Source organism: Amblyomma americanum, chromosome 1 (assembly GCF_052857255.1).
Source record: "Amblyomma americanum isolate KBUSLIRL-KWMA chromosome 1, ASM5285725v1, whole genome shotgun sequence".
Classification (NCBI taxonomy): domain Eukaryota; kingdom Metazoa; phylum Arthropoda; class Arachnida; order Ixodida; family Ixodidae; genus Amblyomma; species Amblyomma americanum.
The window spans coordinates 333,549,413-333,566,531 of record NC_135497.1 but is presented as its reverse complement, the minus strand read 5'-3'; the positions used below and the strand labels follow the sequence as shown (position 1 = coordinate 333,566,531).

Here is a 17,119-nt window from a genome sequence, read left to right as displayed (position 1 = left end):
GGTAATAAGGCCCGTAAAACCGCGCAAAGCAGCTCATCGCTGTATTTAACAAGCAAAAAAAAAATGCGACTAGTTTGTCTCCTCCGTGGATTCAGTGAATATACAGGAGCTTGTATTCGTATTCATCAGCGTTGTTTTCATAAGCTCTGGTTCAGTCATCGCGTTTGTTTTGTTGTTTTTGTTAAAGGCCTTTATCTTCCTGGCAAGAAAAAAAATAAGAGCCTGTCGTTTCTCTCCAGGTGATAATACGAAAAATCCACCATTGCCGATGAGAACGCCCGAAGTTTGCTGAAGTCATAATAACAGAACCGCAGAGAACCAGTGAGGGAAAACTAATTAGCGCTGAATGCGTACCATTTGCTTCTACGTTACGCTATAAGTGCGACACCGCCTAAATGTCCAAAAACCACTTTACCCCGAATTCACGACCACAAGACCGCTTGACGAAATGCGGGCACCTGTCTTCCTCTTTTTTTGATGCGGGAGAGAGTGTGAACTTCAATTCTTGCGACAAAGCTCTTCGGCTCCTGCTTTACTGTATGCTTATTGGACGTTTGGCCAGCTGGTCTGCTTTCAAACAGTATACACACAGGTGAACTTGCTCAGGCGTTATGTTTCCGAGTCACGGCATCACCGTGGTGTAAAAACCATTCTTTGGCCGGAAGTTTCCTGGGATGAGCTTCTGCGAGTTGTTAACTACATGTGGACGTCATAAAATAATAACCTTAAATGGTAGACTCGGCTGTTAGATTCCAGCGCGCGTACTGCCTGCCAGCCTTTTCTACCTGAGCAGGTATTGGGATCGCCGCAGAAGTGCTCCTTCTCAGGTGGTCAGTCGTTTAAAACTGCGTTCATGCAGGATGTGATGCTATAGTGCTGAAGCTAAACACGCAGGTGTAACAGATCGAAAAGTGTTTCTTGGCCCTTGGCAGAAATATGGTTACATTTTATGCGCCCTGCAGAAGAGCAAATTGTGCAAGACCTGAAAGATAGCGCCATGTTGGAGAACCAAAGAAAGTATCAGAACTTATGGCTCAACGTTTATAACTTGCATGTTTAACGTATGCGTTTTTATTATTTTTTATCTCCACAATGAATGCCAATGACAATAAAATGTTGCCATTAAAGAAGAAGTAATTAGATATGCTAATAAAGAGTGGTTCAGGGGCATACGACCTACGTGTCTGTTACCATTTACGTTCCGTCCGTGAAAAATTTCCGAGAAATAAAGGCGCTGAAGTTGATCTCAAGTGTTTTTTTTTTTATGTGATCACTGCAGGTACTGTCCGCGTGCAATGAGACGTGATAAAATTAGTTGCAGTGGGAGTAGCAAAACGAGAAGACAATAGTTTGGAGAGTCGAACACTAGGCCCCCTTAATACGACTTCTATGTCGCGAAGGCCGCTATGGGGAAGTGTTAATGCATTCAGCTCGTATTTCTCCTGCAGCAGCTATTATTTTCACCTTTTTTTCTCATTAGAGGTATCCGGTTCGCGTTTAGTTTAGCGCTGACCACGTATCCCTTTACTAGGTTCGCTAAGCTAACCTGGGTTCTATTAGTTACCAACACTCGAAGACGAGTCAGTGGGCGTCTGACAAGGCAGCCATAAGCCACGTGTGCCATGACTGCGCTGAAAGATAAACTAAAAGAACACCACCCAAGTTTTCAGCCTGCTACTCTGTTCTCAAAGCGAAGTCATTCTTCCTATGTCCCCGATCCGCGCCAGGGTCGAAAGGGCAGAGCCAGGTTCCAGGGCAGAGCTCCCCGGCGCTGGGCAGATAATCCGCCCCAATCTTAATCCGTGTGATAGCAGTAGCGGCCGTACGGGGCAGAGCAAAGCCCTGGCGCTTGTTCAGCCTCCTGTCGAAATTAGCATCGAGTGTAGCTCTCCGTACCCTTGTGCGCCGCCTCCCCATTCGCTGCGCGTACGGGTGTGTGCCGACGGCGCGAATCCGTGGGCAACCCCTACCACTGACAATCGTGGACGTCATTGTTCAAATCCCTGTACCGAATGGGACCACCCCTCCACCCTGCCGACCCCTCGTCTAACCGCGACAAAATATGATTGACCGGAGCTCGGGACTCTGGAGACGCAGTTGCTTCTACGCCGACTCCCGCGCAGATTAAGAGATTAGTCCCCGGGCTTCCACTCTGGCCTTCTGGCCCCCCAGTAATTCCGTTCGCCTGTATTTGATGTGGTCGTGGGCGGTTGTTACCAGTAACGTGAATGCTGGAACCCGGGAACGCTCTCCCACGTGTGTCGCATCTTCCCAGAGTTTCGCATTCGAGAGCAACATACTTGGCATCCGGGATAAATATATGTTAACTGGTGAATGCCAGCCGGCAGCTACTGCTCTGCCAGAACTCTCCGCTAAGGCAAAGTTTCTCACGCTTCTGAAGAAAAAAAGGAAAAGAGACAAAAAATAAACATCTTCAGTGCGTCTTATGATATTCTTTTTAATCTTTCATAAACATTTCAAAATGCACACAAATGTCACACGATCACAGAATTCATATTCTAACGGTGACTTACGTGCTTTCGTCAGGGAAGCAACAAAGCAAGAATTCTCAGCAGACTATCACAGAGAAATAGCAAATTCTAAAAATGTTATGCTATGAGAAGGAGGCATACCATTCTACTCTATCTACTTCTCTGTAGCTAAAACTATCGCTCTTGAAAAAAATACCGTGGGTTAAGCAGGACGTTCATTAACTTCAGTCTCCAACAAAAAGTATATTGCATCTTTCCATGCTGCCGAAGACCACATGTATCATTTTACATTGTTTCCCCACTGAAAAAACTAAAAGAAACGGCAGAAAAAACTGAACAAAAACCGCACTTATTTCGCTTTCATAAAGACCGCAAATGTGACAACAAAAGCAGCAAGTAAATTCATTTTGCTGCATATAATAAATTTAACGAAATAATACGTTAAAACACATCAGTCAGTCATTATGTTCACGTCGTTAACGCAGCTTTTGCACAAATGGATCATTTCCTTGCGTTACTCTAAAAGATATGACAATATTTGCTTCAGTGAAACCCTTAGACGAATGCTTCCATGTTGTGTACAGAAGAGAGAGAGAGACAAAACGTTTATACATTGTTCATGTCTTGGGAGGCTTCATGGCTGGAGTTCCTAGTCCGGGACTCCTGCGGCGGCTGCGGCAGCTTCGGCCCGTTCGACCAGTGAAAGCTGATCCCCGGATTCCCAGCTGGACAGCGCTACCTCCCACTGCTCCGACGTGGCATTGTGTAGGACTGGAACTGCAGGGTTGTGTTAGCATCTCCATGTGGTGTGGGGTAGTGTGGCTGTCTATCCGCACCATGGTCATGCGGGCCTGTATGTAGTGGGGTGTATCTTGTTTAGAATTCATGAGGATGGATATGTGTTTGCTTGTAGCTGTCTCCAACATAGCGTTTGCTCTTTACTGAGTTGGCTACGGTGTGGGGAATAGATCCCCCTTAGTCTCCTAAGGTGTTCCGGTATGTCTCTGCACGTCTGGGTAACCAGCTCGAGTACCAAGGCATCAGCTGTCACTCGGTTAGTATATCCTCGAGCGATGGCGTCCGCTGCCTGGTTCCCGGCCAGGCCGGCATGTCCCGGTGCCCACATTATAGAATGTTTTTCTTCGCTTGAGAGACCTTGGCTTAGAGCGCGGAGAGCATTCTTGCCAGTTCTGCCTCGCAGGAAATTCCGACAGGCGGTCTGCGAGTCCGATATGATAACCAGGAATTCGCCTCTTTTGTCGCCTTCGGCTACTGGACAGTGTAGAGGTACAACACCTTATGATGACGCTGGCTAGCTCCTTGTGAGCGTAGTCGATTGCCGCTGGCACCATGGCTCTGTGCCTTGGGTAGCTGGCTGCGTCTATGAAGACGGATTTTTTTTTTTGCCAGCGATGCGCTCTTCTATCGCCTGAGCCCTTGATTCCCTCCTGCTTCGGTGCAGTTGTGGGTGCATGCCCTTAGGGATGGGCAGGACTGTGTTGGTCGATCTGATGTCGTCTGGTACGACCTCCGTCTCTTGAATATTTCTGTGGCTATCAGGATAGCCTAGTAGTCTCAGTAAGGCCCTGCCCGTGGTCGTATGCAGAAGGCTTTCTTTCTGAGCCATGAGAAGTGTTTCCTGATGCTCTAGGTACGTGTTAAAGACTCCGAGGCCCATTAATTAACGCTACTCGGGTGATCATCCAAGTCACTTGGGCTGTAGTGTAGGAGAGGAGTCTGAGCGTGTGGTCCACTCTGAGGTTGGATTGTAGCCACACGCCCAGAATTCGTAGTGTTGCTACTTCAGGAATATCCTGCCCGTCAAGAAGAATATTGAGTTCGAGGTTCTCATTGACGTATCTACGTGAGTGGATGCGTATAACTTCGGACTTTTCTGGTGGGCAGTGTGGTGTCCGGCTTATCACCGCAGTCGTAATGCGCAGGCGCGCAAAACGAATAAAAGGCGTGCGCCGCAACAAGCGCGCGGGCTTATCTCTACCAGCCACGCACCGACGAACATGTCGGAATAAACGTCGCTTCGCCCCTGGAAACTTGTCTGCTCCTTCGCATGAAGCACGCAACACTACAGACAGGAGAGATCGCATTCCCTGGCGTACTGGCAAATACAAGTCACGGCTTCTTAGAATTTGTCGTTTTTTTCCCCAAAGGATCATTCGTTTGACCACACCGTGATATCCTCAGCGTGCATGGCATGGCTGATGCCTTTGATGCGGCCGAGTATTTCAGGAAGCCCTGACATGGTTATGTTGAAGAGGAATGGGGAGATCACTGAGCCTTGCGGGGTGCCTTTATTGGGCATTGCCAGCTTGTCCGACCTGAAATCTCATACTCCAAGGATTGCTGATAGGTCCGTTAGGAAGACTCTAATGTAATCATGGATCTTTTTGCCGCTGTCTAGTCGACCTAGCCCCGTCAATACTGCGTCATGGCTGGCGTGTTCAAAGTCTTCTTCGAGGTCTATGGCTACGACAATATTCTCGCCAAACTTGGGTTTGCAAGTTAAGACTTCCTTAAGTAGCAGGAGGATGTCTTGCGTCGACAGGTGTGTTCGGAAGCCAAACATAGTCTTGGGGCAGAAGGTATTTGTTCTCCAGGTAGTTTTGGAGTCTGATTAGCACGATCCTTCAATACAGCTTCCCTAGATACGATGTCAGAGAGATGGGGCTGGGGTTGTCTAGGTCTGGTTTCTTCCCCGGCTTAGAGGAGTAACCGTTGCTTTGAGTGTCTTGCGCGAAGAAGTCTAAATAACCTTCGCGCCGGTGCTCGACTTCGGAGCTCACAAAGAAGAAATAAATTCTGCAGGGCTTCAAAAACAGCACTTTGCACACGCACCTAGCCTGTGCAATGCCCCTATGCGCACCGGCAGTCACACAATCAAGACTTATTATTGCCTTATGATGGTGTCTACCACGCACATAGATAATGCAGCCCCGTAAGATTATTCTCGTCCTCCTGTGCGTTCCTCGGTGCCTCTTGGAAATCCCAGTTGTCGATATGCAAAAGCACCTTCAAAAATTAACGCCATGGTTACGCCAATGTAACGTGAAATTCGGTGGCAGCCGGAGACGTCGCAGGAGTCACGCTCGTGCGGTAGCAGGTTCTATCATCGCTGAATTTTCCAGCGCATCTGAGAGAGCGAGTGGTAGTCAGTCGGTTTGTTCTAGAGTATTCACCTCACCAACTACGCATCGTACTAAGAAGGTAGCGACCAGTCCTCACACTACAAAAACAGCGCCTGACTTCCGCATTTGTCACCCCTCTCTATACATACCGCGCTTACTCTACATCTCCTAGAGAACAGTGCCTGCGTCACTGCTATGAGATGGTAACCATGGTTACGGTGAATGGAAAGGGTCCAGCCAGCGCGAGCCTGTACGTGCAACGCCGTGAAAGGCGGGCATGCGCAGGCGAAATCATGGTCGTACCTCCTCTCAGCGCAACGCGTAGTGCGGACATCGCCGCGGCCGATATCGCAGAGAAAGCCACTAATATCTGTCTCTGTAAAATTTCTCAAATAATGCATCCTCCCCATTGACGCGCTCTTTTCTGCTTACAGATACGGCTTCTCCGCGTGTCTGCTTGTTGAAGGTGGCGCACGCTTTACAGGGGCACCTTCTTTCAAGAATCTCTCACTTCGCGAATTGTTTGACAGAATAATCCCGGGGGTCTTTAAGGTAATAAAGTGAAGTGAAATGAAGTGAAAAATCCAGAAGAGCGCATACGCAACGATTTCTCTCTTTTTTCTGGTGTAATGTTCAAACCAGGCCTTCGATTGAGCTAGCGCCCGATAATATGACAGTGACGGTATGAAGTTGCAGGTGACCAAACATCAGGCCTCGATACACAACCCATCTAGCGATGGAAGCAACAGCACATGCCCGAAGGAATTTCTGAAAGTTTTTCGGAGAGAATTCCTTTGCAGCGTGCCGAACCAAGTGCTCTACTTGGACCAAGACTAGGACAGCTGTATACATTCGATGAGAAAAACGGTTCTTTTGTCGCCATATTCAAACAAGCCTCCCGGTTGTCTTGTACAGTTATAAAATTAGAATGCAAAGAAATATGCCAAATAGAGTGAACGAAACGGCGGTCATTAGCGTACAGAACACCTGCATTTCCTTGAAGGCGGTTTTTACTGCAGTGGCGACGGATAGTCACGCACCGAGTCTTTGGCGTGGTGGTTTGCTGGTAGCTCAAGACTTAGGTGTTTCAGGAAAGCCCGCCACTAATTTTTAAAAATAGGTGTTTTGAAGTGAAAATATGGTTTTTGCGGCATAACAAGATCAGTCTTGAAGGGCATCACAAAACAGGTGAATCATGTTACTTAGTTAGTGGGCTGGTCAAGTAAATTCTAACCTCTAATTTTCTATATGTTACAAATAGGCGCCGCGCTTTGATGTTAGTAAATGGCCTGTTAGTAATCGCCATATCATTCTTAAGCCTTTTGAGAACACGAATATCCTCGGCACTGTGGGTCAAAAAATGTTGGCCATTACTAGAGCAGTTCTATAACCGCGCGCCTGTGGTGTGCGCGCAGTGAAACCGATCAGATCACATCACTCCGTGGCACACGTGCCACGTGACCTATGTTCCGCCGGTGCTGTGGTGCTCACCGCTTCTCGCTGCTCCTACAGAGGCGGAGCAAACAAAGTCATGTGGAACGTGTGCCATGAAATAACGCTCATTGGTGGGCCTCACTGTGCACGCAACGCAGCCGCGAATTGCACAAGAAATGGCCAAAATGTGTTGAGCCACAGCACCCAGGCTAATTGCATTTTCGAAATTCTAAAAAATGATATGGCTGTCACTAACGGCCAGCTACCTGTTTCGGAGTCCTACCCAGCACCTATCTGTAATAGTTGAAGAATTAACTATTAGAATTGCCTTAAGGGGGATACCGGTCTTAAAACTATTTTTTATTTATAGTAGCATTATTATGATAATCACCATGAAAGTGGAGTTTGATGTCGAGTGCAAATATGCAATTATATTCTGAATAGTTGAATAGAATATCAGTTATAAGGAGTTTCTCGGTTTAAAATTGGCTCTTCATTACAAGCAGTCAGCCAAAAAATGTTAAAAATTATTAGAAATATTTACACAACTGCATCCCACAAAAACCAATTTTGTGCGGTGATGCTGTTTCTAAACTTGCCTCAGTGAAAACACATTGCTAAAAAGATCTATGAATAGAAGGTACAAAATTGGTAATCTTCGTAATTTAGGAAAGCAAATAATTAAATTTATTACACGTTGTAAAAGTCAATAAGAATTACAGCGCAGCTTGACTCCTCCAGAATAAATTCATACCAAGCTCATTTAAGTTCCCAAGACGCATCAGAGAAAAAGCCCGTGAGCCGGAGACTGAATTTATATAACCACGAAAGCAGATAAAGACGCTAAATTCCGAGTGCACTGATTGAATCGTGGAAAATTGAGTCGCAGGAAAACAGCTGTAGCGTTGGTTGCGCGGCTGTGATGCTCACTTGACAGGTGTCAAAACGAATTGAGACTGCGTGAAAAGGTGAGCGTTACTTCGAAGCTCGCGCTTCACTTTTCAGCCACGCTACAATCAGATTATTCATTTTGTTTCGCACTTTGGTATCGTTTTTAGCGTGGTTATGATATTTTGCGGATGTAGACTTTGAAGTATGATTATTACGAAGAATTGTTTCTCCAAGAATCGACTTTCTCGCGATTTTTTTTTTTTGCGATTTCAAGACCTCTCCTCTCCTTAACCAGCTTACTAGTTGACATGGTTCACCTTTTTTCTGGATTCCGCAACAACTATGCTGCAAAAGCATTCTTTTTATCTCAAAAAGCCTATTTTCAAAACTTAGTGGTGGGGATGGCAACCGGCAAATATCACTCTGCATATTGCTTTTTCCTCAGCCAAATTGCAATCAAGAACATCAAAAGGTTGGACAGGTAAGAATAAAACGAACAGTTTACTTTTAACTAACATGCTATCCATACAGACACAGGAGAGACTTAGTTTCTATACTAAGGAATTCGAATCGCCAAAACAGTAGGTGATGTCATAACAATTGTCATGTTACAAGAGGTATGACACACTCTCTGGCATAAAACATGGTTCTTTGTGCTCAAGCACTCTGTAGTAGTAAAGTACATATTGACCAATGAAAAGATATTAATGCACAACCAACAACATATTGTAACTTCAAACCAAAACTGACACAAAAAGTGCTAAATTTAAAATAAAGCTCGAGGAATAAAAGCATGAAGCCACAAACAGCAATACCGGCATTCAGCAAATAGCATCTCGTTATCAATCGCTTCCATGCTCAAATAATTAAAAACAAAAAAGCTTCACTAACAAGAGTAAGAAGGCAAACACGGCACGGTGTACACCTAAAGGAAACAGGAGCGAACAGGTAGTTTTGCACTAACCAATATTAATGGCCTTGTCATATTCTGCATTTTCAACCACCAACAAGTAGGGCGACAGCTAAGCAGGTGTTGCTATGGTCCCGACAGATCTCGGCTAAAAGTACAAAACCTAATCAAGTTCATGTTCGAGTTTAATGTCTTGGCCCATATCAGGAAATCTTCAAAGGACAGCTTGCCTGCAAGTCCTTTTTATCAATGAAAAACATCACTGTAAAAAAAGATGTCACTGCAAAACAAAAAATGGGTTCGTTTATTTCTAATCTTCTTCAAATAATCATTGTTTGTTGAAAGGCATTCCGACTACACATAGAAAAAAAAGCGCACCGCAAGAAGTTTACTAGGCAACGTTTCATTTCTAAAAAGAAAATATCATGCTAAAATTATTGTATGTGTACAGGCACGAGCTACAAAGGGCTAAAATGTGTTTAACGGAAAGAATGCTTGTTATTGCAGTAATAACAAGCCTTACAAAATGAAGGAGAGGAAGGCTTTAAAGGCAAGGACGGCAAAGGCGTTGGCCAATGGAGCATGCCTCGGACCTGCTATTCCAATACTGGGCGAAGGGAGGGAGAAGTGGCAGAGATAGAGACAGTTTAGATGGAGGTTATGATGCATCAATGTAATAAGTCACCCTCTCGAGATCAAGGAAAGCATTCTGACACTGATTATCTATGACACTTATGTAGTATTACCAAGTAAAATGAAATTCACATTACCCTAACTACACAACCTCACCACCCCACAATGCTACTTAATACCGCATGCTGAAGTATTAAGCCTCTGACATTATAGGAACAAGGAGGTGAGGTGAGGGGTGGGGGTGTTATCTTGTTTCTGTTGGCTAGAAAACCTTTGGTGTGTTGTCCTCCGAGCAGAGACGCGGGAAGCCGTGATCGCAATTATAAAAGCCTCGAATATATTGTCATTCCCGGTCGCGTTTGTAGAATTAGAAAGTCTCGAAGCATAGACAACGCGCAAACTCACCCCAAAGAGAAGCCACTGTGCGAGTGAGGGAATAACTGCTCTGCTCGAAAGAAAGAAAGAAAGGCGAGAAGAAGAAAAAAAAATAAGGAATAGAAATTGACGGCTGAACAGCGCCAAAATGCAAGAACTAAAACAGCGCGACTAAACGCGCTACCGCAAGTAAGAAGACGAGGAAGGAAAGCGCCCAAAAAAGAGCAGCACTGGAGCGAAATTTAAAAAAGAAAAACAGAAAGAAACAAAACGAGTGAAACGTGGCACAAGGGATGACAAAACAGCTCTCACCCGCTCACCTTCATGAATTATTCATGGCGCACGCGCACAGCGCTCCACCCGGGCTCGCTGAGCGCACATCTCTAAGCAAATAGCGCGGCGGCAGCGGCGGCACCGGGCACGAGCGCGCAACCCACATCCTCGCAAAACTTCAAACTGCTGCTCGCCAGCTTGCCAGATCCCGCACAGCCGGAGCCCACACGGCGCGATACGATAAAAACAATGAGAGGTGAGAGTGAACCGATGAAGAACGTAGCAAGGGGTTGCGGAGCTCGCGCACACATACGCACCCTGCTCAAGGAGCACAGCAGCAGAAGTAAAGGAGACTGGGTTTGTATCCCCTCTATTCGTCGTGCATTCGTCTTGGCGCGAGCACTGAGCCCCCGCCCTTTTCCCATACCTTCTGGCTGTTTTTCTTTCTTTCTACTCCTTTTTTTTTCTATCTATTCTACACAGACGCGCGCGTTCGCCTCGCCGTCTTCGACGTTTCTCCAGTCGTCTCCTTCTCGCGTTATGCAGGGTTAGACAGGGCACCCAACCGCGCGTGCCCCCAGTCAGCTCTCGCGAGAAACGAAAAGAGGAGAGAAGAGAGATAGAGAGACGTGGCGAAGAAGGAGCGCCTCTTCCTTTCCAGCGCCCGGCAGCGTCTCGGCGCGGCCGCCAAACGGCGTGCCTGGAGAGCGAGGTTACCGGCGAGGCGCCCATCGCGAGGGCGCTTCGATGAAAAGGCCAAACGCCGGCGCGGCCGTTCCATTGCTGCCAAGTGGGCCGTGCCGCACGTATATATACATACGCACGCTTTGCCCTGAATAATACAACCGAATCGTGAGCGCGCGCGCGCATTGTCTGCTTGCCGGGCGGCGCGTCCACTTTTGCCTCCGTTTTGTTCGTCTCTCGTAGTCTCCTCCCTTCGCTCGCCTCCCTTGCACCCGGGGTCTGAAAGTTCGCGCAGGGAAAGGAAAACAAAAACAAAAAGAATGCTCGAAAGTAGCGAAGAGTCAAGTGAAGCATTCCGAACTCGACTCGCGAGCGTCAGTCGAGAACAGAGCCTCTCTCTTTGTTTATTGACTTAAAGACCACCTTCGTTTTTCCCTCCAACAATTCCATTTGGCATCGAGGAGATGCATTCGTGGAGCTTCTGCACGTGCGTCGAATGACGTCCAGTTTGACACTTGAGCGTCCAAGGGTAAAATGCATAAGGCAGCGCATTGAATTCTAGATGGGAAGGGCGCCTGTTTTCTGTATATGTGCCCGCGAAATAAAATTTTGGACGCCAGTCTGATGAGGGACGAGGAACCGGAGAGACACTTTGTCAGATGTAGAGCACTTGCGCATAACGCATTGACGGTACTTATGAACACGCCCGGACACGCTAGATATATATATATATATATATATATATATATATATATATATATATATATATATATATATATATATATATATATATATATATATATATATATATATATATATATATATATCTGAAGCGAAGAAAATCAAGATATCCGCGAGGCAGTGCCGTACGGCTCATTTGACGTCTGAACGGCCGATGAAAGTGTTTATGGCCCACCAGAATGCCTGGCACATCCTTGTCGATGACGTCGCTCAAGTCAGACTGGCCCCATCTGCACTGCCATTCAGGAGGGCGTCGTTTACCACGTCCGTCACGGAAGAATGTGCCAGACTCTCCCCTTCTTTTTTCCAGGCACACCGGGAAAATGAATTGCGCGATTTTGCCAAGATGCTGGAACTGACCATGCGTGGCGTCACTTATGGCATTTGGTTTATTCGGCCTGCCACCGCAGCACGAATTGGGAACGTGATGGCACATATCGCATGTTTCTTCAGCCTATTTTTTGTTGTCTTTTTGCTTTTATGTCATTGGTGCTTCAGATAAGGCGGGAACATTTCTAACTTCTAGCGGTATGTTTATCATCATTCTACACCGCTAAGCGCGCGTTTGCATTTACAGTGCGCTAGTTAAAAAAAAACGCCAAAAACATTATATAGAGCACGTTTAATGATGTTTACGTACTGAAAGCAGAGACTGCGTCTGGTAGAAGTGCTCTCTCTTCTAACTGTACGTCACTAGCAAAAATCCGTCAAGAGGGACGCAGTTTATCCTTTCTTTTGCTAAAGATTCATTCATTCTTTATCTTAAAGGGCAAAAAATGGGTCACTGTAAAGACCTATAATGCAATTTATGCACACGCACTGATAAAATTTATTTTGTCGCATACACACCAATATATTTAATCTGAGCATGCAAATGAGGTGTTGATGCAGTGTATTGTGGTCTGAAAGCAATATTTCGAAATAAACCGAAATATATTAGAACACATATATGGTCCATATGTATGCGTCATGACCCTGAATGATCCGCCGTCTTATAAATTGGTTACATTCATCAAGGCATAAGCGCCAAGCTGTTCGTTTTCTATGCGTGAAAGGATGCGAACCAGGCGTTGCAGAGTGGAGTACAAATGTTTTTTTTCGAATATTATTCAAATATTTGAGCGTTTTAACAATCCGACTGAAATACGACCTCAATTTACTCTAGCGTTTTTCTCATAGTTTTTTTTTTGTCATCTATATAGTAGAAACTGGCCTTGTAAAATAGTGAAGAATAATTACAGACAGAGTTGAAAACACCCATTTTTAACACTGAAACTACACTGCAGGCCGACGGGCTCTATACCGCATGAGAAATTCACTTGAACTCTACTAAAGAGTATTCAAAACATTCGGTGACACAACCCAAAGATTTCATTACTGAAGAGACCTCAAGGTATCCATAATAAAGAAGAGCAGTCATGTGCGCGCATATGTATTAACTATGGAGTTTTTATTTAAGTATGACGGTTGAGGGACGCAAATTAAACTTATATACGCATTTCGTAGGGTCAGCTGATGTTTGCATCAATATTTTCTTTCCAGTAAAACAACAACATTAAATTCTACAACAAAAAAAAGTATATATATATATATATATATATATATATATATATATATATATATATATATATATATATATATATATATATATATATATATATATATATATATATATATATATATATATATATATATATATATATATATATATATATATATAGGATAAAATTACATGGTCGTGCGTAATAAACGTCAATGAAGCTATGCCACAACCTCACCGAGAGTTAAAGGTTTTGGCTTGTGAGGAAGGACCGTTAAATCCATAAATGCAGTGGATGCTCAAGGAAATATTTACGCAGCGCAGCCGGCAAATCACCGAGCGAAATTAGGTAATGGAAAATATACCGATCAAAAACATTGCCGAAATATCTGAAAGAATACATTCCAAAATTTCAGCAGTGTCACTACTAAGCCAGTTATTTTTCATTTTGTTCACTTTATTCTTATAGATGGGACAAGTGCGTCAGCTGACCTTTATTTTCTGCGAATTTCTTGGCTAGGCATGGAGAAACAATAATGATTAAGCATAATAACACGCCCATCGATGACAGCTAGAGATTCAGCACAGCTAATGAATGGCTAACGAATAGTGGCAATGAGTGAGTTCCCCGCTTGCTCGGAAGTCAAGAACGCTGAAGCCCTTGAGCGTAAAAAACCATAGGTAGGCACTTGTCACGAGATGATTCTGTTATAAGTTTTCCAATAGGCAGTAAGAAACATACGCGTCAAGAGGTCAACGTAGGAAAGGGGTGACATTTCATGCAGGCCGATTGATCGGCCAAGCTGCGACACCTGGACATGCGCGCGTTCCCAGATACACGAATTCTCTTTTGGGTGCATAAATTTTTCATCGTAGTTTCTATACTACAAACCCTACAAACCCTTAAGCGTGTCTGCGTCTCAGTGCACAGAACTGCACCGCTCTGTGCCCGCTGTCCATTTTCCACACACATTTGAGGCACAAAGCTGGCCACTGTTTCAAACAACGGCGTCAAGAGTCTCGTCGCTGCGGTAGAGGTAACTGATGCAGGTCGAACACTGCCGCCAACCTAGGCCGGAAGGAACATCACTTACCTATTGGCGATGTCCACTCTGAAAAAGCCACTGGGGTCACAGCGGCTTTCGCAAATGCGAGCCCTCGGGAGCAGCTGCGTCCTGCTCAGTGCCGCATCAGCCGTTTATGCGGACCTCGCTGCAATTCGCTGCTCTTTTCTTCAAAACCTTTCTCTTTCCCCGCCCCTCTTTTCCCCCTTTCGGGAAGAAGCCAGCTCTGAGACTGGGTCTACAGAACGGCTCTCGGTGCTTTTCGCCCAGCGTCCAGATTTTGTCATAACTAAATTTACATCCGGTAAATTTTGCTCCGTTTCCCCGCAATTACGTCCTCCCGAAAGCGGCGACAGCCAGCCGGCAGCCTCGTTTCGCTAATTTAATAAGTCAAACGGAGAACGATAATCCTTTTTCCGGTTCCGAGCCGCTTTTCTGGCAAGGGTGTCCTAACTACTCCGCTCCCCTCCTCGACTGCCCTCACCTTTCCTCCTTCGCATCGTTGTGTGGTCTCGTCCTCCCGTTTTCAGCCGTGGAAAAGTCGCGATGAGAGCACACGGCACAGACAAACGAATCATAATCTGCCTAAGTGCGACAGTGACAGAGATTGCGCAAGAAGCAGCGACTGCACCGGCAGACACTTTTCCCGCCACGACGCGAAACCGCGGGTGTGCTCCTGAGTCGCATCGCAGTCGCGCTTCGCAGCCAACGGGAGACGCCGGACGTTACAGGAAGTGAGCTGCAGGTTATCAAGTTGCCACCGTTGACCGCGAAGTCGCGAGCCCCGCACGAGTAAAATTCAGCAGCAAGGCGCGTCGTGGAAGAAGAAGAGGTCCTGACCTTCGAGTGCCTTGTTCCGCGACAGCAGGGCCAGAAGCATGTCCCGGTTGTGGTCGGCGGTCACCATGCTCGTGGCGCTCATGCTGGCTGGGGGCAGCCGCCGAGTTCGGACGTGTCGCCGGCGGCCGTAGGGAGCGCGCGAGAGCGCGCCCGCTTTTTTTAATTTGGCTAAGTGCGCCAACCGGCCTCTCCGCGCCAATAAAAAGCCCGCCAAATGGCCGCAAAGAGTCGACGCGGAGGGGAATCCGCCCGTCTGCTGCCAGGCGACGCAGACAGCTCGCGGCGCTGGCGAGCGCGCGCCGGCACGGTCGTCGCAGCGCTCCGCTGCCGACGCCCTCCCCCTCAGCGCAGCTCCCTCTCTCCCGGCTCCCGCATTCGGGAAGGCAGTCTCGCCTTTTCTCCCCGCGGCTCGAATTCCCGGCATTCCCCTGCCGTCCAGGGCAAAAAAGAGGCGACGCAGGGTTCCTCGCCACGGTTCTGCGAAGGAGAGGGAACGGGTCCCCGCGGGGGGAGGGTGCGAAAAAGACGCAAAGCGAGGGCGGGGCCTGGCGAAGACGGAGCGAGCGCCTGGGGAGCCCGGGCCGACCAATCGGCGGCCAGAGACCCGCCAGGAGTGGCGGCTCGGGTCCTAACTCTGCACAGGGGGACGCGAGTGCTGGGGAGGAGGCCGAGGGAAGTGGGGAGACGCCGGCAGCGCGGAGGGTAGCGCGACGCGCTGGGAATCGACGATGCCGTTCGCCGTGCGTCGGCGGCGTACGTCTGTTGTCGGAGCGCGCCTTCCCGGTCTCTCACTCGCGGGATCTTTTGATTCGGGCTCAACCTCCGACAGTAATTCCCCGTGCGTTTTCGCAGGCCGCGCTTTTTGCCTTCCCTGCTTTCATCTGGGTTTCATTTTATTGTCTCCCGCTATTTCGCTTCAAGGGTTCGCCAAGTCGCTCGGTCGGTCGGCCGGCAGCTCTTTCCACGTGTGATTACAGGCCGAGATTGGTGCTTCCGCTTCGAGCGACGCAAAGAAGCCGAACCCCATTCCCCTTCTCCCCATAGCTTCGCATGCTTATATTTCCTTTCTGTTTATTTATTGTGTCTCAGCTCCCTGAATACACGGCGCTGGGACAGGCAAAGATCACCAATATCGAACCTACAGCCGGCTTTTCCAGGTGAGGCGAGTAAACACGCAAGCGGCCGGTACGCGCTTACGTCTCTTTACGCCTGTTTAGAGAGTCAATAGACGCGAGTGCTAGTTAGCGTGTGCAATCTTTTTCCTGAAACGCGGGGAGCGTATAAGAGGTAATGAACATCAGTAGACAATAGAACGCAAGAGATGACCTAATAGCGTACTTTTTACTATTTCCTTATTTTTTTTAACTAGCCCCGTGCACCTTTCAGAAGAATGCGAGAACAAAATGGGCTGAATCAGGAAAAGTGGGCATGCAAGGCGTGTTGTGGAGAACAGAATTCTTTTTTTTAAGATTTTCATTAATATAACCTAATAATAGTGTGTTGCATATAATTCTTTCAATGAGACTAATTGGGAACCAGCGTGACAATATGCTGCGTCATCGCAATGAGCTTGAACATTTTTTCTTCGTGTCTATTTCCGAACTCGCGTTAAACTGATCCGATGGGGGCCGCAGTTAATTCGCTCTGTCTTTTCATACAAATCAGCGCGCCGTCAGAAATAGACACTACGCCTTTGCCTTTACTTACAGGCGCTGCGATGTTCTTGCACACTGACGCTTGCATGCTCTGCCAACGCCACCCAGTGGTTTCTCGACTCCAGTAAAAAGTTTCCTATTCCCGGATTCGCTCAGCTGGAAATGCGTTGACTGCCACGATCGCTGCGTTGTCTTGTCGTGGCTCGTAGGGACGGCCCGTAGCAAAGCGACAGCGCCGTGCGATAGAGCGGGTAGCGCTCCAGGAGCCTGTGGAATCACTTGAGGTCATTTCTGCTGCGCTGGACATCGAGGCGCCCCACGCATGTCTACGCGGTCCGCCGTCATTCCTGGTCAAGTGCGCCGCGGCCAGAAAACTATCAACAAAGGCCGTGTGTTTCACCACTCGTAAAGTCCGCCGCCACAGGGGAGAAAGAAGAACGACAC

At 47.1% G+C, this 17,119-nt stretch overlaps 1 protein-coding gene across 1 annotated transcript in view; it reads right to left on the bottom strand.

Moving 5' to 3' along the window:
- Nucleotides 1-15,230, bottom strand: part of Lim3 (Lim3 homeobox protein) — a 144,132-nt gene extending 128,902 nt beyond the window's left edge. Inside the window, exon 1 of the mRNA XM_077649922.1 lies at nt 15,021-15,230. Coding sequence (XP_077506048.1) covers nt 15,021-15,102 — 82 coding nt within the window. The 5' untranslated portion in view covers nt 15,103-15,230. The remainder of the gene's footprint in view (nt 1-15,020) is intronic.
- Between the last annotated feature and the right edge of the window lie 1,889 nt (nt 15,231-17,119).